This window comes from Dryobates pubescens, chromosome 18, assembly GCF_014839835.1.
Source record: "Dryobates pubescens isolate bDryPub1 chromosome 18, bDryPub1.pri, whole genome shotgun sequence".
Lineage (NCBI taxonomy): Eukaryota > Metazoa > Chordata > Aves > Piciformes > Picidae > Dryobates > Dryobates pubescens.
The window spans coordinates 23,475,784-23,497,747 of NC_071629.1; the positions used below are offsets into that span (position 1 = coordinate 23,475,784).

Sequence of the window (21,964 nt, forward strand, 5' to 3'; positions counted from 1 at the left end):
CAGCCTCCTTTCAGGGAGTTGTAGAGAGCAATGAGATCTTCCCTCTGCCTCATTTCCTCCAGGCTGAACACCCCCACCTCCCTCAGTTGCTTCTCCCCAGCCCTGTACTCCAGACCCTTCCCCAGCATCTCTATACCTGCTCCAGGCCCTCGACGTCCTTCTTGGAGTGAGGTGCCCAAAACTGAACCCAGCATTTGAGCTCCCTGTACAGGAGGACACTAACATCCCTCCTCCTACTGCCTTCACTATTGGTGATCCAGGCCAGGCTGCTGGTGGCCTTCCTGCCCACCTGGGCAACTCGCTGGCTCGTGCTCAGCTGCTGTCACCCAGCACCCCCAGGGCTTTGCTGAGCACCCCGCTGGAGCTCCATCGGGGCCGCACCGGTGTGTGGCTTGGCTGCGGCCCGGGGCTGCCGGCGGTGCGGGGCAGGAGCGGGACGGCGCCCGGGGAAAGCGCCGAGCCGGCTGCAGGGACAAAGCGGAGCCCGGCAAGGTTGGGCTGGGCTGGGTCGGGCTGAGCAGGGCCCTCCCCGTCCCCGCCCGCCGCCCAGCGGCTCCGCCTGCCCCAGGCCCGCCCCGGCCCCGCCGCGCCCGCCGGCAGGGAGGCAGCGGCTCGGCTGGGCTCGCCTCGCCTCGCCTCGGCCTGGCCCCGTGGACCATGTCGCCATGTCGGAAGTGAGGAAGTTCACCAAGCGGCTCAGCAAGCCGGGCACGGCCGCCGAGCTCCGGCAGAGCGTCTCGGAGGCGGTGCGCAGCTCCTTCGTGCTGGTGAGCGAGCGGCGGCGCTCCGGGGGCTGCGTTCCGGACACACGGCCCGGCCCGGCGCCGCCCTACGGCAGTACCGTGGGCAGGTCCCGGTGCCGCGCTGGGCGGCCGGCGGGGAGGCGGCCGGCGGCAGCTGGGGAAGAGGCAGACTTGGGCAGGGGATGCGCGGAGCGATGGAAGAAGAAAAGGGCTGGGCAGGGGCTGAGTGACGCGTGGAGCGAGGGGTAAAGGAAAGGGCTAGGGAAGGGGCAGAGCTGGGCAGGGGTTGGGCTGAGCGGGGGATGCGCAGGGCAGAGCGGGGCTGGGGATGGGAAGGGATGAGCAGGGCGCGGCCGAGCAAGGCAGGAGACGGGGAAGGGCATGGCAGAGGGGCAGGAGTCCCTCTCCGGGCTGCCCTCTGCATGTGTTGTGTCGCCTCGGCTCGCCTTCCGCTGGGCACCTGCCGTCACCGTGCCCATCTAGGTGCAGTTCAGAGGTGTGGGGATCGCCGGGAGCCGCTAGGATGAGTTAGTGCTTGTGTGGTGGGAGCGTGGACGGGTGGGGGTCTGTGTGTGCAGGGCAGCAAACGGCGCACGGAGAGCTGGCAAGGAGGCAGGGCAGGACTGAAGGGCACGGCCTGGCGAGGTGAGAGAGGGGCGCTGGTGTCAGCTGGGAGCCTGGATGTATCCCGGGAATCAGACTCCGGTGTTCGGGCGGGATGCAGGATGCGTTGCAGGACACCTTCCTCCCCGTGGGTGATGCTGCAGCAGGTTGTCTTTGTTGTGCTCCCAGCCGTGCAGACAGCTGCTGCTGTGCCCCCGGGTGGTTGCTTGGGTCAGCCCCCAGCTCCCCTGTATTTCGGTGGATGTATCGCACTGCTGCTCACAGAGTTACTCCAGCGTGTAATCGCCGCTGACCTTGGCTTTGCTGGAAGGTTAGTCCATGGGATATGCGAGTTCAGGGAGGGACTGCTGCCGACAGAGCGCCCGGTGTGTGCGGGTCACGGCAGCGCTCAGAGCAGTTTCCTTGCAAGTGTTCTGGTTTCTAAAGCTGAAAAATAGCCGTGGTGATAATCCACTGTGACTCCCCAGTGCCGTGGCTATCGCTTCCTACGGGCAGCTGTTCAGGGATCCTTACAGGCTCCCATGTGCTTTGCTTTGCCTCTTTCACCACTGATACACAGAGACAAATGCTTTGTACAAGTTTCTGGAACCTCTCATTAGAGCTGAAATCGTTTGTGTAGGTCCTGAGGAGCTTTGGCATCCTCCAGGCAAATGGTTGCTCGGTGCCTGTGCTGTGTGTTGTCTGTCAGAAAGGCAAGGGATGGGTGGGACTGCAGATGAAAATAAAGAAACCCATGAGGACAACCCAAAGGAGCCTGCGGAGGCCAGCAGCCACCAGCAGCCACCCTCTTCCTGATCCTCTCTAGGGTTTCATCACCCTCACTGTCCCTGCCAACTTCCCTCTCTTTCTGACAGGCAAACCCTCCAGAGGTGCTGTGCTGCTGGGGTGTCTGCAGCGGGGCAGCGGAGGAGGGCGAGGGCAGGTGTCTCTGATTCCTAGGTCTTGGCAGTGCTTCCTGCTGTCGACATTTGAGCAGCAAGGGATAAATCCCAGCACTTCTGCATTGCTGGGAAGGGCCAGGAGGCACTGCAGTGTTCAGGGAACGGGGAGGGAGGTGGCATGAGCTTACAGGACTGTCACAGATGGCACTTGGGGCACCATCAGTCCTTAAGGATGAGGTGTGTGCTGCCCAGTTTGCTCCAAGCAGAAGGGTGGTTGCTCTCCAGTCTTGTCCTTGTGAGGAAGGGATGTCCATGCTCTGGTGTGCTGGCTGTCAAGAGGGTGGAAAGGGCATTCTGTGAAATGAGGAGGAGGGGGACACTGAAAAGCCATGGTTTCTGATCCTGCTGCCAAGGAGAGGCTCAGCCTTGATGCTGGCCACCTGCAGAGCATGACACAAGCACAGCCCCTGCCTGTCTGTCCCTTCCTTGCCATGGACAGAGTGGGAGAGACCAGAGGCCCCAGCATCAGGTTTGTGTCAGCAGGCAATAGTCACAGCTCTGCTTCACCGTGGGCAGTGGTGAGCTTGCTGGTGGCCCTGGGAGGCAGAGGGTGGTCAGTGGGTATCTGAGGAGCTGGGGCTGGGCAAGTGGAGGGAGCAGACTGGCAGCACACAGTGGCATGTATCCTGGAGTGTAGAGGGCTGGGGCTTTCTGGCAGCCTGAAGCAGGGTGGAATTGCAGTAGGGACATTGCTTGGCAGGTCCCACCCCCTTCCTGGACACAGCAGATGCTAAGTCAATAAGAGCATGTGTGGGGTTTAATACCCACCAAGACTCTGGGTACACCCTGCCTGTCATTGATGATCTTGGCAGGTACCTTGGGGGAAACCACAGGTGTCTGTGGTGGTGAGCATGGATGAGGGGAAGGGCTGCAGAGCAAAGCTGGGCCTGCACATACCAAGGCACACAAACTCGTCTGCAGGAGGAGTGGGCACCATAAGGCTCTTTGAGCACTTAGCTGGAGCTCAGTGTTTGGGCATTCAGGGCACTCTCTGGGGGCAAGGAACCGCCTGGAGTAAGAAGCCATTTGCAGCTGGTGAATGAAATACTATCAAGTGAAAGCATTTCAGTGAGGGAAGCTTTTAACCTCGTGGAAGTGGTCAGCTCATGCGGAGCCATAATCGGTGCAATCAAGGAGATGCATCTGCAGCTAGGAGCACTGTGCTCCTGCAAGGCCAGCCTGGGCAGGCACAGTGTCTGGGCCAGCACAGCTGGGACTCTGCTGTCCTGCAGGCACAGTGAAGCTCACAGTGTGGTGGTTCTGTGCCTGGTTTTCCACTGACGCTCATCTTAACACCAGGAGAATGTTCATGCTGCTCTTTGATGCTCAGAGCTAGGTTGGTGACTTCTGTTAGGGCTTTGCTGTTTTGTGCTATGAAAGTGGAGTGCTGGAAAGAGAGGTCAGACATCAGCAGCAGAGGCTGTCCCTTTCCAAGGTGTCCTGTGGTAGCTGTGTCCCAGCCGCTGCCCTCTGGACCAGCTGCTAGGCTGCAGCCGGTGCTGCTCCTGTCATGGTGCAAGCAGAGATGCAATCCAGAGCTGCAGCAGCAAAAGGAAGTGTAGGCTGTGGTGGGGAGCTCAGAGGATCTTCAGGTTTTGTGGATGGGGAAGGATCAAGTGCAGCTTTCACTTGAATCATAGGGTTGGGTTAGGAGGGACCTTAAAGGTGATCCAGTTCCAGGCCCCAGCCATGGGCAGGGACACCTCCCCCCAGCCTAGGTTGCTCAAGGCCTCATCCAGCCTGGCCTTGAACACCTCCAGCAGCCTCCCTGGGCAATCTGGGCCTCTTTTTTTCTCTCTTGGTGCACTGTTGTCCCCAGCATCCTGGCTGTGGTTCTGGACTTGCATCATGCTCACAATGGGCCATGCAGGGGAGGTCTTAGTGAGGAGGAGGAGCTCAATGGGAATCCCTTGGGAGCACACAGAGCCTTGCAGAGCAGTACTGGCAGGGCACAGGCAGCCAGGCTGTGTGGGAACCCTTGTTCTCTGGGTTTGCTTTGGGGCAGATTGTAGCAACCTCAGCTTTGAATGGTCCCTGTGTGTGCTACTGATTGTAACTTGGGGATGGGGGTTTGGCAGAGTAGCTGACAAGCAAGGTCACTGTTTAAATAAGTAGGCAAATTTAGCACAAGCATGAAGTTGGCAGGTGGGGTGAGTGACATGAGAAAAGATGAAGGGAAATGTTCAGAGAGGAGCAGCCAAAGCCTGTCATAACTTAAACTGTTCTTAACCAAGAGATTACCTGTAGCTTAAACCTTGGGGCAGCAGCAGTCAAATACTGTGTCGGAAGGGCAGCTTCAGAGCCAAAGTACTGCTGATGCCTGGGAAAGACACCCAGGCTGGACCTCTGGGAGAGGAGCAGCTAGGGGCCTGTGGCAGTGAACGGGCAGGGGTGGGTTTGACTCTAACCTTTGGTGCAATCTCCTCCCTCCCATTCTCTTCACATTCAGGATGTTGCTGAGTGTTAGTGGGAAAGGCTTTGAGGCAAGGTACGAGGAACCTGCAGGGAGGTGCTGGCCAGCATGGGGCTTGGGTATCTGCACTCTGGAGTCCTGGTCTGGCCAGCAGGTCGCTTCCAACCCCTGTCACAGAATGGTAGTGGTTGGAAGGGACCTCTGAAGATCATCCAGTCCAGAGCAGGGTCACCCTGGGCAAGTCACACAGAACACATCCAGGTGGGGCTGCAAAGGCTCCAGAGCAGGAGACTCCACAACCTCTTTGGGCAGCCTGCTCCAGGGCTCAGCAGCCTCACACCAAAGAGGTTTCTGCTCACGTTGAGGTGGTGTGCACCTCCTGCTGTGATGAAGCTGCTTCAGACCATCTTGGCTCTCCCCTTGAAAGCACTGCAGAGTTGAGCAGCTGAAGAGCGCACATGTGAGGAGATCTGTAAACCCTGGACACCTCTAGCTAACAGCAAAGTGCCTTCTGCACAGGGTCACTTCCTTCCCTGTGTGCATGCAAGGCCAAGGCTGACCCAGAGCTCCCTGTGCCTCCCCTCTCTCTTTGGGAGTGATGTCCATGGGACAGTAACGTGCCCTTGTGGCCAAGAGGGACAATGGTCCCCTGGGGTGCATTAAGAATAGTGTGGCCAGCAGGTCAAGAGAGGTTCTTCTCCCCCTCTACTCTGCCCTGCTGAGATCACATCTGGAGTATTGTGTCCAGATCTGGGCTGCCCAGTTCAAGAGGGACAGAGAGTGTCCAGTGGAGGCTCTGAGGATGATGCAACATTTGTGTGATGAGGAAAGGCCGAGAGCCCTAAAAGTGTGGAGAAGACTAAGATCAATGTCTATAAAATCTGAAGGTTGGGTGTCAAGAAGCAAGGGCCAGGCTCTTCTCAGGGGTGTCCTGTGATGGGACAAGGGGCAGTCAGTACAAGCTGGAGCCCAGGAGGTTCCACCTCAGCATGAGCAGAAACTTCTTTGGTGTGAGGCTGCTGAGCCCTGGAGCAGGCTGCCCAGAGAGGCTGTGGAGTCTCCTGCTCTGGAGCCTTTCAAACCGCAGTTGGATGTGTTCTGTGTGCCCTGCCCTGGCTGACCCTGCTTTGAAAGGGAGTTGGAGTCGATGACCTCTGGAGGTCCCTTCCAACCCCTACCATTCCACGAGTCTGTGAGGTGCTCTGCAGCCCTGGGCCCCCCGAGGAGAAGGTCTCAAGCCAGCTGCAAGTTTTCCAAAGGTGTCATTCTGTGTTGTGACAGAAATCAAGTGTGTGGGAGATGTGGGAGCAGAGGAGCAAGCACTTGACAAAAGCCAGGCAATCTTTTTCCCCCAGTGCTGCCAAAACCAGTCATCTGCTGGCAACTTTGTGTCTGCCACAATTCCGCTGCTTTTCTTTAGAATCACAGAATTGCTTGGGTTGGAAAAGCCCTCTAGGATCAACCCAACACCACTATGGCCATTAAAGCACATCCCCTCGTGCCACGGCCACAGACTTACTGAACACCACTGGGAATGGGGTCTCCACCACCTCCCTGAGCAGCCTGTGCCAATTCCTCTGCAGCAAAGACAGTTTTCCTAATCTCCAACCTAAGGCTCCCCTGGCACAATTTCAGGCCATTTCTGTACAGATTCACTCAAGATACATTTTCATTGCTTCACTACAGAGATTAACAAAGGATGCAGACCCAGAGCCATCTTTTCTGAGAAGGAGCAGCTGCAAAGGATTTTCCCATACTGAGTGTCAGCCAGCCCAGCAGTGCATCCCTGGACACCCCAGGCACAGCTTGGTGGCACCCAGGCACACAGGTGGACTCCCAGCAGCTGCAGCGTGGGAGAACCTCTGCTTGCAAACAGCTGCATCCATTCTGGCCATGCAAAGGTATCCAAACCAAGTGCCTGCTCTCCTGTGTTCCCTGAAACTCCAGCATGAGGTTTGCCCTTGCAGGTTGTGGCTGCCCCCTCCCTGGAGGTGTTCAGGGCCAGGTTGGATGAGGCCTTGAGCGACCTGGGCTGGTGGGAGGGGTCCCTGCCCATAGCAGGGGGTTGGAACTGGAGGATTTTTAAGGTCTCTTCCAACCCAAACCATTCTGTGAATCTGTGAGATCCCAGGCAGCCTGCCAGGAGAGAATGGGTTTTGTTTGATCCTGGCTGGGCTGGGCTCGTATGGGTGGCTCGGTTTCAGGCAGACACAGAAAGGAGATAAAAATCTCTTTAAGGATGATATTAAGAAGGTTTTGGCTGGAAGCAAAAAGGCATTTTGTTCTCTCTGTGTTTTCCTGTATTTCCCAGCTTAGTGTCTGGATTTATGCTCATGCAGAGCAAATCAGCTTTCTGCATAGAATCCTCTTTAATAAAGCTGAATTCACTGTGATCAGCATGAAGGCAGTTTGGAGGCAATGCTTGCAGTGATCTTGGTGCTCAGGAGACACAGCCCATGCCCATGTCCCCCTCAGGTGGGGGCCCTGTGCTGTGTTTGTATAATGTACAGAGAAAAAGAGATCAATGAACTATCAGGGTTGGAAGGGCTCATCCCAAGGCTCAGCCAGTCCCAGCCCCCTGCCATGGGCAGGGACACCTCACACCACAGCAGGCTGCTCACAGCCACCTCCAGCCTGGCTGCAAACACCTCCAGGCAGGAGGCTTCCACCACCTCCCTGGGCAGCCTGTGCCAGGCTCTCACCACCCTCATGGGCAACAGCTTCTTCCTCACAGCCAGTATGAATCTCTCCCCTTCTAGTTTTGCTCCATCCCCCCTAGTCCTGTCACTCCCTGACACCCTCAATGGTCCTTTCTTGTAGCCCCCTTCAGACACTGGAAGGCCACAATGAGGTCTCCTCACTGGAGATGTGTGTGGGCACACATCTGCCTTGGTGTTACTTGGGGGGAGCTTCACTGTGGTTTCAGCACCTGCTGCAGTCAGGTGGCTCTGGAGGTGGCCACAGCTTGGGTGGCTTCTGTGGAAGTGCTTATGGAGAGGTTTTTGCCCAGAGGAGTTGTTTAAAGAAGCACTTGGATGCATTCTTAGAATTTGTCCCATGCTTTCCTCAGCTTGGGCTCCTGTGCTGCAAGGGGCTGAGCTTAGCTCCACACTTCCCTGGCTCCCTGGGCAGCACAAGCTGTGGAGGTGGCCTGGTTTGCTCCTGCCTGGGCACGCAGCACTGGTGCAGGGCTGAAGGGCACTTTCATGGAGAGAAACACAGCCCCACAGTGGCTGTCTGGGGCCACTTAGCAACTTTCCAGCATCTCTCCTACCAATAGCCAGTCCAGAAGAGATGAAGCAATACCTGGCTCCCCTACCTGAGGATGAGCAACCTGGGCTAGTGGGAGGTGTCCCTGCCCACGGCAGGGGGTTTGGAACTGGATGATATTTAAGGCCCCTTGCAAGGCAAACCATTCTGTGATTCTATGAGTTGCAGTCAATGCTTCCATTTCCTGAGCCTGTAGGAGGCTTTTGATGGGCACTAAATCTTGCCCTTCCCAAGGCATCATTGAAAGACCTGTGTCCCCCTTCCATCATTTAAAGACATGTGGTTGCCCTTTCTCCCTTCATTGAAACACCTGTGTCCTCCTTCCTCCCTTCATTCCAAGACCTGTGTCCCCCTTCCTTCATTCCAAGGTTTGTGTCCCCCTGTATGTTGCAGGAAAGCTGTAGGAAGGGAGCCAAGCATCCAGCCCTTGCACTTCCTGGGCAGGGCTGAGGGGGTTTGTTCTGTGCCAGGGACAGTGCCATGAGGATGCAGGTGTCCCTCTCTGCATTGACAGCATCTGGCCTGACCTGCCAGGGTGGATGCAGAGGAAGGCCTGGAGCAGATGGTTGGTGGCAGTGCCTGCAGATGATGCCAGCAATGCAGCTGGGGATTTGGTGCATGCAGAATCCAGTGGGGGGATGGCTCTGGGGCTGTGTTTCAACCTCTTCTGGTATCTGAAGATCCTTGCAGAGCCCAGGAGTGCTTAACCCAGGCTAGCTGCTGCAGTGTGCACTGTGGCATCCTGTTGTGTGTGCAGCGTGGTGAGTTTTACAGCACCCCACTTAGTCCTTTCCATGCTGATTTATTATCTCTAATGATGCAAAAGTGCACAAAGCTTTTGCCATTTCTGTGGCCCCAGAATGCAAGCAGCTGCAGAGCAGCCAGGCTGGGTGGGGGCACACGTGTGCTTCAGCTTCCCTGCTTCATTTGCCTCCTGAGTGCTGCCCGAGGAAGAGAAGAGAAGCTTCATTTGCCTTTGTGGGCATGGCTGGCACCTCAGAAACGCTGCAGTGCATTTCCCTGTCACCCTCTCCCTCCACCTCTTTTATTCCTTTAAGAAGTACAAATCACAGCTCTCCCTTGGAGGCTCCTCTTTCCTTCAGCACATCGCTGACTTGTCTTTTATAGCTTTTCCCTGCCTCCTGCTGCTTCTCTAACGGGGTCAGGCCTGCTCCTTGCTGACCCTTTCTCAGCCCTCTCTATTTTCTTGCTGAAATGCAATTTTTTATTTCCCCTTTAAATGTTCTCCTGCCATGGGGCTGTGCCTGGGCAGCAGCTGCAGCTGGGAGCAGACCTTGCTTGTGTCAGTCCAAAGCTCCACCCTTTAGCTATTGATCAGCGTGGAGAAGATCCCCTCCTCAGGCTGATCTACTCCAGGCTAAACAGCCTCAGGGCTCTCAGCCTCTCCTCCTGAGAGAGATGCTCCAGGCTCTTCAGCATCTTCACTGGACTCTCTCCAGTAGTTCCTTGTCGAACTGGGGAGCCCAGAACTGGACACCAATGCTTGAGGTGTGGCCTCACCAGGGCAGAGTAGAGAGGGAAGAGGACCTCCCTTGACCTGCTGGCTACCTTCTCAATGCACCCCAGGAGACCATTTGCCTTCTTGGCCCCATGCAGAACTTGTCCACCAGCACTCCAAGGTCCTTCTCTGCAGAGCTGCTTTCCAGCAGGTCACCCCTCACCTGTGCTGCTGCAGGAGCACAGTATGGGCAAGTGTAGGGTCCTGCCCAGCTATCCAGTGCTGGAGCTTGTATGGATTTCTTCAGCTGGGTAAATGTCAACAGAGGCATTTGAAGCAGGGCAGAGCTCAGTCCATGCCAGAAGCCCATCCACAGGCCCTTTGGTTTTGCAGCCTCTGCAGCCATCTGCACCCATGTCTGATGCCTGCAGCCCAAAGACAGAGCAGAGATGAGGGCTGAGACAACTTCCTGAGCTGGTTAAACCACCACTGACATCTCTGGGGTTTGACTTCACTGCTGGGGGTGTTTCTAAGGAAACCCAAATGCGTTTGGGGACTTCCTGCTGTTTTTCCTCAGCATTGCTCTGTGGGCTCAAGCAAGTTGCTTCACTGTTGCCTAGCTCTGTTGGGCCCCAGTGAAGCTGAGGAGCATTTCACTTCCATCACAAGAAGGACCTGGAGCTGTTGGAGTGAGGCCAGAGGAGGCCATGAAGATGATCAGAGGCTGCAGAACTTCCCCTGTGGGGCCAGGCTGGGAGAGCTGGGGCTATGCAGCCTGGAGAAGAGAAGGCTCTAGGGAGACCTCAGAGCAGACTGCCAGGACCTGAAGGGCTCCAGGAGAGCTGGGGAGGGACTTGTGACAAGGGCTGGGAGTGCCAGGCTGAGGAACAATGGCTTTGAGCTGGGAGAGGGGAGACTGAGCCTGGAGATGAGGAAGGAATTGTTGAGAGTGAGGCTGGGGAGACTCTGGCACAGGCTGCCCAGGGAGGCTGTGGCTGCCTCCTGCCTGGAGGTGTTGAAGGCTAGGCTGGATGAGGCCCTGAGCAGCCTGTGCTGGTGGGAGGGGTCCCTGCCCATGGCAGGGGCTTGGAACTGGATGAGCTTGAAGCTCCCTCCCAGCCCAAAACATTTTGTGGTTTTGCTGTCTGGGCCGCAGGGAGCAGCTGTGCAGCTGGCCTGGCCCCATGCACGAGAGGCTTCCTGAGTGAAAAACAAGAGTTATGAAGAGCAGGCAGGAAAAGGAGGAGTTCTGCTTATGTGTAATTAATTGCTTTAAGATGTTGTGAAGCTGGCTCTGCTGGAACTGGATGCTAAATATAGAAGTGATCCTACATAAATAAATGATGGGCTAGCAGTGACATCCAGAAGGCTCTTCCGGATCCCCCAGTGCAGAGCTGGCATGGATGACACCTGGTGTTGTGCTGGGAGGCAGGAGCTGCAGCGTGCCTGTGCCCATGGAGTGTTCTGGCAGTCCTGTCTGGCAGGAGTTCATCGGTCCCAGAGAAGCCAGCGCTCTGTTGCCAGTTTCTGTGAACACTGCTGTGTGCAGAGTAGGAAGTCAGCGCTCTGCTGCATTCTCCTGTCTCTCATGCTGAGCTGGGTGCAGGTGCAGCTCTGCTGACACAGAGCTACACTGATCCCTCTGCCTCTTGTGCAGAAGCACTGAGGCTGAGCCAGGAGGCACCTGTGCAGGTAGGGACACTCACAACTGGAGATGTTGCTGCAGTCTGTACTGAGCTGTCGCTGACATTTCACACGGAAGCCCTCGGAGGTCATGGAACCACAGAATGGTTTGGCTTGGGAGGGACCTCCAAAGCTCATCCAGTCCAACCCCTCTGCAGTCAGCAGGGACATCCTCCACTAGATCAGGTTGCCCAGAGCCCTTCTTGAGGAAGATCAGGGCACACGGGCCAAGAAAGCAATCTGAGGTGCTTGCCCTAATTCACTGCCCTGAGCAGGAGCAGTGCTGGATCACCTCCAAGTGTGCTTGTGGAATCATAGGATAGACCTCTGAGATCACTGAGCCTGATCCTGCTCTGGCAGGGGGGTTGGACTAGATGATCTGTCGAGGTCACTTCCGGCCCATTCATTCTGTGAACCCAACACCACCATGTCCTGAAGTGTTATGCCAGAGCTGGGCTGTGCCCCCAGCTACCACTCCTCTCTGATGGTGCTTTTCTTGTTGTGACTCTGCCCTTGGTTCAGAAGTGCAGTGTAAGGTGAGGTACACATGGGCCAGAGCAGCAGCTCTGCCTTCTAGCCTGGGCTGTGAGTTCTCAGTGCTGGGTCCTCTTTCTGAGAGCTGTTTCCTTCCTTTCCTTAAGTGGTCTGCAGGAATCTCAGGGTTGCTGGTCCTTGTGGCTGCAGAGCTGAGCTTCAGAACGTGGTCTGCTGAAGGCTGTCAAGTGTGGAATCCACTTCTGAGTAAGTGGAAGGGAAGAGCCAGACACTGATTTTCCTGACTTCTTGTAATTTCTGACTGAGTCTGAAGACACTTCAGGGCCTGGATGAGGTTTATTTGCCATGCCTGATGATGACAGGTAAATGCAGTGACAGCAGCTTTTTGACTGTGTCTTCAAGGCTTCTCCAAGCTGGTGTCTTGCCCTGGTGCAAGTCTCAGAGTCAGCACTGAGAAATGCAGACTCTTGCTTTGTCATACAACCATGGGATGGTTTTGGTTGGAAAAGCCCTTTCAGATCATCCAGTCCAACCATTCTCTAACCCTGCCAAGGCTAGGGCTAAACCATGGCCCTCAGCACCACAGCTCTGCCTCTTTGAAGCACCTCCAGGGATGGGGATTCAACCAGCTGCCTGGTTCAGGTCTCTGAGAATCCTTTCAGGGAAGAAGTTTCTTCTGATGTCCAACCTAACCCTCCCCAGCACAATTTCAGGCCAGTTCTTCTCATTCTCTCACCTCATCCTAGGGAGCAGAGCCCAACCCCCACCTGGCTCCAACCTCCTCTCAGGGAGCTGTAGAGAGCAATGAGCTCTCCCTCAGCCTCCTCTTCTCCAGGCTGAACACCCCCAGCTCCCTCAGCTGCTCCTCCCCAGCCCTGTTCTCCAGACCCTTCCCCAGCTTGGTTGCCCTTCTCTAGACCTGCTCCAGCTCCTCAATGTCCTTCTTGGGGTGCAGGACCCAAAACTGAACCCAGGACTCAAGCTGTGGCCTCCCCAGTGCCCAGTGCAGGGGAACAATCCCTGCCCTGCTCCTGCTGCCCACAGCACTGCTGGTACTGCTTCCTCACCAGAGAATTTGGCATCTCCTTTTTTTGGAGACATCCAAGTTACAAAGTACAGAACCCTGCCTGCCCTTTAAGTGTTCTGAGGAGACTCCTCTACCAGCCAGGGCCATGGAAGGAGGAGGTGGAAGGTGTGGGTCAGTAAGATACTTCTGCACAGCTGGAAAGAAGTGCGGGAGCAGGGGCAGGTTCTTGCTCTGCACTTTGGGATGGAAGGTGTGAGTCATCTGAGCTGCAAATGTTCTCCTGCAGGGTGCCAGGGCTGTGCACCCCCTCCCCTTTCCCATCACATGGCTTTTGATTTCTCTGAGAGCTGCTGTCAGACTCAGCCACCTCCATTTCACACAGAGCAGGGGAAGGGAGGGGACCAGCAGCCTTCTGCTGTCTGCACTTGTTTCAGAGTTGGAACATGGTGCAGACTGGCACCTAACTCACAGGCTCACAGGATGTCAGGGGTTGGAAGGGACCTCTGGAGAGCTTCCAGCCCAACCCCCTGACAGAGCAGGAGCAGAGAACCCAGCACAGGTCACACAGGAACACATCCAGACAGGGCTGGGAAGGCTCCAGAGCAGGAGACTCCACAACCTCTCTGGGCAGCCTGCTCCAGGGCTCTGGGAGCCTCCCAGTGCAGAAGTTCCTCCTCCTGTTGAGGTGGAACCTCCTGTGCTGCAGTTTCCATCCATTGCCCCTTGTCCTGTCCCAGGGCACAAGTGAGCAGAGGCTGTCCCCTCCCTCCTGACCCCTAACTCCTGTATGGGAAAGGCAAGTGTGGGGACTCTCACCCAGGCTCCTCTGTGAGAAGCTTTCTGGCGATGATGCGCTTGCAGCTGTGCCTCCTGCCGTCCAGCTGCTGGGCTCCCTTTGCCTTGTTGTACCCACATCTGGGTGTAAATGACAGAAGGTGAGTCCTGCAGCTCATTGTTGGGGGGCAGGGGATTGGGGAAGGGAGAGGCTGCTTGCCTTTACTGCAGCTGAGGAAACATTTCCTTGCAGGCCATAGCAGGAGGTGCTTAAGGCGTCACCTGCCCCACACTGGCAGAGGGAGGATCTGTTTACTGCTGGGTCAGGACAGGCCTGCCACAGATCTGCTCCTGTGTGTTGGCCCAGCCCAAGAAAGCCTTTGTCCTGCTTTTCTTGTTCTTATCTGGGCTGCAGAGCATCCAACATGCATGCATGCATGTGCTGTGAGTATCCATGTGAGGTAGTGCTGTCTGCTTGGCTGTGGGATGCAGGAAAGAGGTTGGAGCCAGGTGGGTGTTGGTCTCTTCTGCCAAGTGACAAGTGAGAGGATGAGAGGAAATGGTCTCAGGTTGCACCAGGGCAGGGTTAAGTTGGAGATCAGGAAAATTTTCTTTGCTGCAAGAGTGGTCAGGGATTGGCACAGGTTGCCCAGGGAGATGGTGGAGTCCCCATCCCTGGAGGTTTGCAGAAACCTGTGGCCATGGCACTTAGGAACATGGTTTGGTGGCCACGGTGGTGGTGGGTTGATGGTTGGACTCAATGGTCTCAGAGGCCTTTTCCAATCTATGATTCTAGGATTTGAGTGAGCAGGGGGTGGGGTGCAGCAGGCAGTGCCACTGTGGCAGGCTGGGCAGCTGGCAGCTGCCAGGAATGGTTTTGGAGGTTGCTTGTCTGTTGCCCTTGGGTGGGCTGCACAGAGTATTGCGCTGAGCTCTGTGTTCAATTCCTCCCTGTTGAGCCTCTTCCCTTCCTGCTTGCCCCTGGGTCTCCTCTCTCCAGTCTACAGTGCACACCCTCTCTGCCAGCTTCCCTTGACCTCCTTGTCCCCTTCTCTGGCCTCTCACAGCTGCACAGTCCCAGCCTTCAAACCAGTCCCATTCCTCTGTGCTCTCCTCCCTCCAGCATGGCCCCATCCCCAAGTAAGCAAAACCTGCATTCCCCATCTCACCTGCTCCTGCATCACAGTGGGCCAGCTCCTGCCACCCTTCCCTCTCTCTCCCTTGGCACGTCCCAGTGCTCAGTGTGTTGGTGTGTCCCTCTGACAGCCCAGTTCATGTCTCTGCCCTGTCCCAGGTGGATATGGTCTCCAGCTCAGTGTTTTGGTGCCTTTAGCACAGCTGGGATTCCTCTCTGGGCATTCCTCTTGTGTTTGCAAACTTCCTTCTCTCTGGCCAGGGTACAAATAGCTTTGGCCTGCTCGGGCCCGACGTTATTGACTGCTTTTCATCCTTGTGGTTTTACCACAGCCCATCTTGCACATCTTGCCCTGGGCCCTGCTGTTCCATCCAGCTGAGCGGTGGGGTTTGCAGCAGGCTCATGGGCACGAGCTCCCAGGCTGCTGGTGAGAGCTGCTTCCTTGCCTCCCTTCTGCTTGCCTCCCAAGATGTGGCTTTGCTGGCCAGCCCACAGACCTCCTGGCAGCAGCAGGGCTGTGTGGTGCTGTGCCTGCTGCCATGTGTGCTGACTCACGCTGGCTCCCTCTCTGCCCTTCCTCCCCAGTGCCTGTTTCCACCTCTTCCCGCTCTCCTCTGCTTTTGAGCGCAAAGGCTTTGTGGTGCAGGCCTTTTTCTGGCTTTGCAGGGTGTTATGGCAGCTCCAGGTGCTGGGGAGCTGAGCCCAGGCTTTCCTGCTTGCCATTGTTCCTGCTTAGGGCCAGGTCCCTGGGCTGATGAACCAGGTGTGATTTGCAGCTTTTTGAATTGAAGCAAGCTTGAGTCAGGGCTGTGAAGAGGATCAGATGGCAGTGCAGAAACAGAGTCACAAATATGGGAAGGGAAGGGAAGGGAGAAAGGGAGAAAGAGATAGAAGGAAAGAAAAAAAAAGTTAAAGGAAAATAAAAAGGAAATAAAAGACAGGAAAGAAAGAAAAAGAGAGAAGGAAAGAAAGAAAAAGAGAGAAGGAAAGAAAGAAAAAGAGAGAAGGAAAGAAAGAAAAAGAGAAGGAAAGAAAGAAAAAGGAAAGGAAAGAAAAAAGAGAGAAAAAAGAGAAAAAGGAAAGAAAGAAAAGAAAGAAGTAAGGAAAGGAAGAAGGAAAGAAAGAGAAAGAAGGAAAGAGAAAAAGAAGGATGGAAAGAGAAAGAAAGAAAAGAAGAGAAAGGAAAAAAATACATCATTGATCCATGGCTTTGGAGTTTTCTATGGACGTTAACTCCTCAGGTCCCTGTGCCCTTCCAAGTTTGCCAAGTGACCTCTCTCTGTTCCCAGGCACCATTCCAATTCTCCCCTGTACTGCCAGGTTTCATGAGCAAGATCCAAACTGGGAAGCTCTCTGCACTGCCTGTGAGGAGTGCTGACAGCTCCGGGGTGGGCATGCAGTGGGAGCTGGGCCCCCTCTGCCCTGGGCCCCCTCTGCCCTGGGCCCCCTCTGCCCTGGGCCCCCTCTGCCCTGGGCTCTTGCCAGTCTTGCAGTGATGTGACAGTGTCCTGCCTGTGCAGGGAGCAGTTTGCACACTTCCAGGTGGGGTTCCCCCTTTAGCTTTTAATCATTTCCCTAGATACTTTGCCTCCTGTTTTCTGTTCGTTTCAGCTGCCTGGCCGTAGGGATTCACTGAGAAATGTGGGCCCTGCGCGGCTCTCCAGAGCAGTGCGGAGCGTGTGAAATGCTTGCTCAGTTCTGGGGAACAGTTGTCTGAGGCAGGACATTTCTATGGATGTGTGTTCAGGCACAGCCCTGAACACCACAGGGTCCATCTAAACCTGAGGAGGAACTTCTACAAATTAGGGGTGCTGGGGCCCTGGAGCAGGCTGCCCAGAGAGGTTGTGGTCTCCTTTTCTGGAGAGATTCCAAACCCGCCTGGATGTGTTCCTGTGTGACCTTCTCTGGGTGACCCTGCCTGGGCAGGGTGGTTGGGCTTGATGCTCTCCAGAGGTCCCTTCCAACCCTACCATCCTGTGACTCGCTGTTCTGGGCTGTTTCGTCTCCTCTTTTTACATACACAATCATCACTTTTAATACTCAGATCCTTTGTGTCTCTCTAGCTGCCTTGGGAGCATGGATGTGTGCACTAGGTTGAGCTTCACAAGTTCACAGCTTGCACTGGGCTGGAAGGCAGCCTCCAAGGTCATCCTGTCCAAGCCCTGCAGGCAGCAGGGACAGCTCCAGCTAGAGCAGGCTGCACAGGGACACAGCCAGGCTGAGCTTGGATGGCTCCAGGGATGGAGCCTCAAGCACCTCCCTGGGCAGCCTGTGCCAGTGTCTCCCCAGCCTCCCTGTGCAGAGCTTCCTCCTGATGGCCAACCTACCTCTGCCCTGCTCCACTTTCAAACCATTGTCCCTTGTCCTGTCCCCACAGCCCCTTCTGAACAGTCCCTCCCCAGCTGCCTGCAGCTCCCCTGCAGATACTGAAATGCTGCTCTGAGGTCTGTTGCTGAGGAAGTGAAGCAGCATGGCCTGGGTGCTGCAAACCCACAAGGGTTTGGGTGTAAGGCAAGGAGGAGGCACTGGAGGGCCAGCTGTGCCAGGTGGAGATGGAGCAGTGTGGGGGTGCCTGGGGGACTTGAGGTGCCCTGAGAAGCACAGGGCAATACTGGTGCATATTGCTCTGGGCTTGGCTTCTGTCATGCCACAGGAAACACTGTGGGGTTGACATTAATGGGTGAATTGGTCACAGCAGAGCCAAACCAGCCAGGTTTGCCCTGAAGTTGTTTTCTTCTCTGGATATTGCTTGTTTTAAAGGAGAGCCAGCCTGAGAGGACTGAAAATACACAAACTTTCTGAGTTTGTGGGGCTACTGAGTTTGCTGGGCTACTGCAAAGCCCAACAGAGAGCTACCAAGATGCTGAGAGGACTGCAACATCTTAGAGTTCCTTATGAGGAGAGGCTGAGAGAGCTGGGGCTGGTTACCCTGGAGAAGAGGAGGTTGAGGGGGGATCTGATCAATGCTGATCAATAGCTAAAGGGTGAGTGTCAGGAGGATGTAGCCAAGATCTTCTCAGTGGTGCCCAGTGACAGGACAAGGGGTGGTGGACACAACTGAAACCCAGGAGGTTCCCTGCAAACATGAGGAAAAAATTCTTCACTTTGAGGGTGACAGAGCCCTGGGACAAGCTGTCCAGAGAGGCTATGGAGTCTCCATCTCTGGAATGTGTTCCTGTGTGATTTACTCTGGGTGGCCCTGCTGTAGCAGGGGGGTTGGACTGGATGATCTTCAGAGGTATCATAGTATCAGTCAGGGTTGGAAGGGACCACAAGGAGCATCCAGTTCCAACCCCCCTGCCCTGGGCAGGGACACCTCACACTAGATCAGGCTGCCCAGAGCCTCAACCAGCCTGGGCTTAAACACCTCCAGGGACAGGGCCCCAACCACCTCCCTGGACAACCCATCCCAGGGCTTCACCACTCTCATGGGGAAGAACTTCCTCCTCCCCTCCAGCCTGAATCTCCCCACCTCCAGCTTCATTCCATTCCCCCCAGTCCTATCACTGCCTGAGATCCTGAGCAGTCCCTCCCCAGCCTTCCTGTAGCCCCCTTCAGATCCTGGAAGGCCACAATGAGGTCACCTCAGAGCCTTCTCTTCTCCAGACTGAACAGCCCCAACTCCTTCAGTCTGTCCTCACAGGAGAGGTGCTCCAGCCCTCTGCTCATCCTCCTGGCCCTGCTCTGGACACCTTCTAGCACCTCCAGATCCCTCTTGCAATAGGGGCTCCAGAGCTGGAGGCAGTACTCCAGGTGGGGTCTCCCCAGAGCTGAGCAGAGGGGCAGAATCCCCTCCCTGGCCCTGCTGGCCACACTTCTCTTGCTGCAGCCCAGGCTCTGCTTGGCTCTCTGGGCTGCAAGTGCACACTGAGAGCTCCTGGTGAGCTTCTCCTCCCCCAGCACCCCCAAGGCTCTCTCCTCAGGGCTGCTTTCCAGCCAGTCCCTGCCCAGCCTGCATTTGTGCCTGGGGTTGCCTCCACCCAGCTGCAGGACCCTGCCCTTGGTCTGGTTGAACCTCCTGAGGTTGGCTTGTGCCCAGCTCTGCAGCCTGTCCAGGTGCCTCTGGATGGATCCCTTCCCTCCAGCTGTCTGCTGCCCCACACAGCTTGGTGTCATCAGCAAACCTGCTGAGGGTGCACTCAGTGCCACTGTCCTTGGCACCCACAGAGATGTTGAACAAGCCTGGTGCCAGGACTGACCCCTGAGGGACTCTGCTTGTCCCTGGCCTCCCCTGGGACATGGACCATTGACAGCCACTCTTTGGGTGCAGCCATCAAGCCAGTTCTGTATCCATCTAGTGGTCACCCATCACACCCATGTGTCACCAGCCTGTGACCAGGCTGTGGTGTGGGACAGTGTCAAAGGCTGTGCTCAGGTCCCTTCCACCCCCTAACATTCTGTGATTCTGTGGCTGCTATCTTAAAAATAAAATCCTCAAATGAAACATCTTTCTGTTACTTTCTGCACATTCACATCACTTGTTGTAATCCTGTGGGGCAAGGATCTCAGCAGAACACTAATCATACACTTAGAATAAAAACATTGGCATGTTTGTACAGTGTACAAATGCAGGACACTAGAAGACAGGTACCTACAGGTTTTCAGGCAACAGAAGTTGTGCCAACCCCAGGCACCAATCCAGGCTGGGTGCAGAGTGGGCTGAGAGCAGCCCTGCAGAAAAAGCCTTGGGGGTGCTGGGTGCTGAGCAGCTCCCCAGGGGCCAGCAGTGCCTCCTGCTGCCCAGCAGGCAGCTGTGTGCCAAGCTGCAGCCAGAGCAGGGTGGGCAGCAGGGCAGCAGAGGGGATTCTGCCCCTGGGCTCCGCTCTGCCCAGACCTCACCTCCAACCCTGCCTCCAGCTCTGCTGTCCCCAGCAGAAGGAGGACACAGAGCTGCTGGAGTGAGGCCAGAGGAGGCCACAAGGATGAGCCAAGGCCTGGAGCAGCTCTGCTGTGAGGCCAGGCTGAGGGGGCTGGGGGTGTTCAGCCTAGAGAGGAGAAGACTCCAGGGGGACCTCAGAGCTGCCTGCCAGGACCTGAAGGAGCTCCAGGAGAGCTGGGGAGGGACTTGTGACAAGGGCTGGGAGAGGGGATATTGAGGCTGGAGATGAGGAAGAAATTGTGGAGATTGAGGCTGGGGAGACTCTGGCACAGGCTGCCCAGGGAGGCTGTGGCTGCCTCCTGCCTGGAGGTGTTGAAGGCCAGGCTGGATGAGGCCTTGAGCAACTTGGTCCACTTGAGAGGCTTCCCTGCCCGTGGCAGGGGGTTTGGAGTAGATGATCCTTAAGGTCTCTTCCAACCTGAGCCATTCTGTGATTCTGTGAAAATAGAAATGGCCTTTCCTGGCCTTCTCCACATGGATGTCTCCAGCTGCCACTGTTTGTAACACTGACATCCCTGTCTGTAAAATGCTCAAGACTCTTTGTAAGCCTTGCAGACAGCTACAGACAGAAGCCAGTATGGCTTGTTTAGGTCAAGCCCTCTTTATTAATGTGTAATTCCCTTGCTGCAGCCTTTCCTCCAAACTCTCTGTGGTTTCTGTGCAGCAGTGGTTTGTGCTCAGTCTGGCAGAGGGCGGCAGGGCAAGCAGGGCGCTGAGGGTGAGGCCCTGAAGCTGGGGTTGTCCTTTTGCCAGCCCCTTTGTGCTCGTGCCTGGCCAAAGGCGGTGGTGTTTGTGGGCAGGGTTCTGCTGAAGTCATCTCACTGAATTTCCTGTTGAACTGCCACCCAGCTTGCTTGCTGCAAGAGCAGCTACCCCGACAGACAGGCTGTTGTTCTGCCAGTGCCAGTGTGACCCAGCCTGCACGGGGAGTGGGGCAGATGACCCTCTCCTTCGTGCTCTGCACGGCCCTGTGCCGCAGGCAGCGGCAGCGGGGCAGGATGTGGTTGTGAGCGTTGGGCACAGGCTGCTGTGTGAGGCTCTGCTGAAGAGAGGGGAGTGGGCTCCTCAGGGAGGCTGCACCACTCCCCTGCTGTCTGTTGGGTTAAGTCATGTTTGGTTGTGTTTTTCCACGATCACAGAATGGTTTGGATTGGAAAGGACCTCAAAGGTCATGGCAGGGACCCCTCCCACCAGCCCAGCTTGCTCAGGGCATCATCCAGCCTGGCCTGAAACACCTCCAGGCAGGAGGCAGCCACAGCCTCCCTGGGCAGCCTGTGCCAGAGTCTCCCCAGCCTCACTCTCAAAAATTTCTTCCTCATCTCCAGGCTCAGTCTCCCCTCTCCCAGCTCAAAGCCATTGTTCCTCATCCTGGCACTCCCAGCCCTTGTCACAAGTCCCTCCTCAGCTCTCCTGGAGCCCTTCAGGTCCTGGCAGGCTGCTCTGAGGTCTTCCTGGAGCCTTCTCTTCCCCAGGCTGCACAGCCCCAACTCTCCCAGCCTGGCCCCACCTCTCACAGCCTGATAAGAGACTATGAGGTCTTCCCATGTGTCTTGATTTTTGTCCTAGTGCAGTGGGCTGTGCCAGATGTGCTCAGGGTGCTGCAACCATGAGGGCTGGGAAATGGCAGCTCACCCCCCCCTGCAACTGCTGCTGCACAAGAGGTTGGAGGAAGCTGAGGTGCATCATGGTGCCCCTGTCTGCCTGCCCTGGGTGAAGAGCTGCTACATGTGTGCTGGAGTGCAGGGTGGCTCAGGCAGCTCTGCACGTGGTTACCTACAGATTTGCTGCTGGACAGCCAGAATTTCTTTGTTCTTGGATATTTGCTTTCCCTCTGGAGGAATTTGTAGCCTCTGAGACTAATTAAGGTAATAGTTTTTCCTCTGCTTTCATAATGACTTTGATGGGTGCCATCTGCTGTTGTGACAGCAGCAGGCAGTGTAAGGCTGAGCCCTGGATGCTGGGAGCTGTGTGCTTCAACCAAGCTTGTCAGAAAAACAAAGACTTTGAAATCTAATTTTCAGGGCTTAAAGCTTTACCTCCAGCCCTGTTGGGGTGCTGGGCAGTAGGCTGGGCCAAAGGGGGAAAAATACTGTTAATGGCTTCCTCCTTACTCTGCAGGTGCATGAGCATCCCTGGGCCCACTGAGCAGCCAGCATAGTTTGGGTCTCTTGCCTCAGCAGCAGGCAGGGAGCAGGCCACATCCTTTCATGAGCAGCTGCTTTGCTTGCAAACAGCCTGGCCTGCATCTCTTGGCTTCACTGCAGAGACACCGCTGTGGTTCCTGCCATGGCCTGGGATGCCCTGGCTGTGTGTGGCTGGGTGCTGTGCTGCAGGCAACAGAGAGCTGCTGTGAGCTGAGGCAGAGAACTCCCACAGCTTGGCCAAGGCGAGCTCTAGGGAGCTCCCAGTCCATCTGTGGGTGCTGCACAGCTCTCTGCAGGTGCACATCCCTCACCTGCTGGAGCTCTCTGGGTCATTGGCCATGTGCGCTGTGCCTCAGGCTGGGCTCCCAGGATACAGA

At 56.1% G+C, this 21,964-nt stretch overlaps 1 protein-coding gene across 1 annotated transcript in view; it reads left to right on the top strand.

Annotated features, from left to right (window-relative positions):
* The first annotated feature begins 629 nt into the window (after positions 1-629).
* The window catches only part of DOCK11 (dedicator of cytokinesis 11), a 119,276-nt gene continuing 97,941 nt past the window's right edge, over positions 630-21,964 (top strand). The window contains exon 1 of the mRNA XM_054169378.1: positions 630-767. Within this exon, the coding sequence (XP_054025353.1) occupies positions 666-767 (102 nt within the window). The 5' untranslated portion in view covers positions 630-665. The remainder of the gene's footprint in view (positions 768-21,964) is intronic.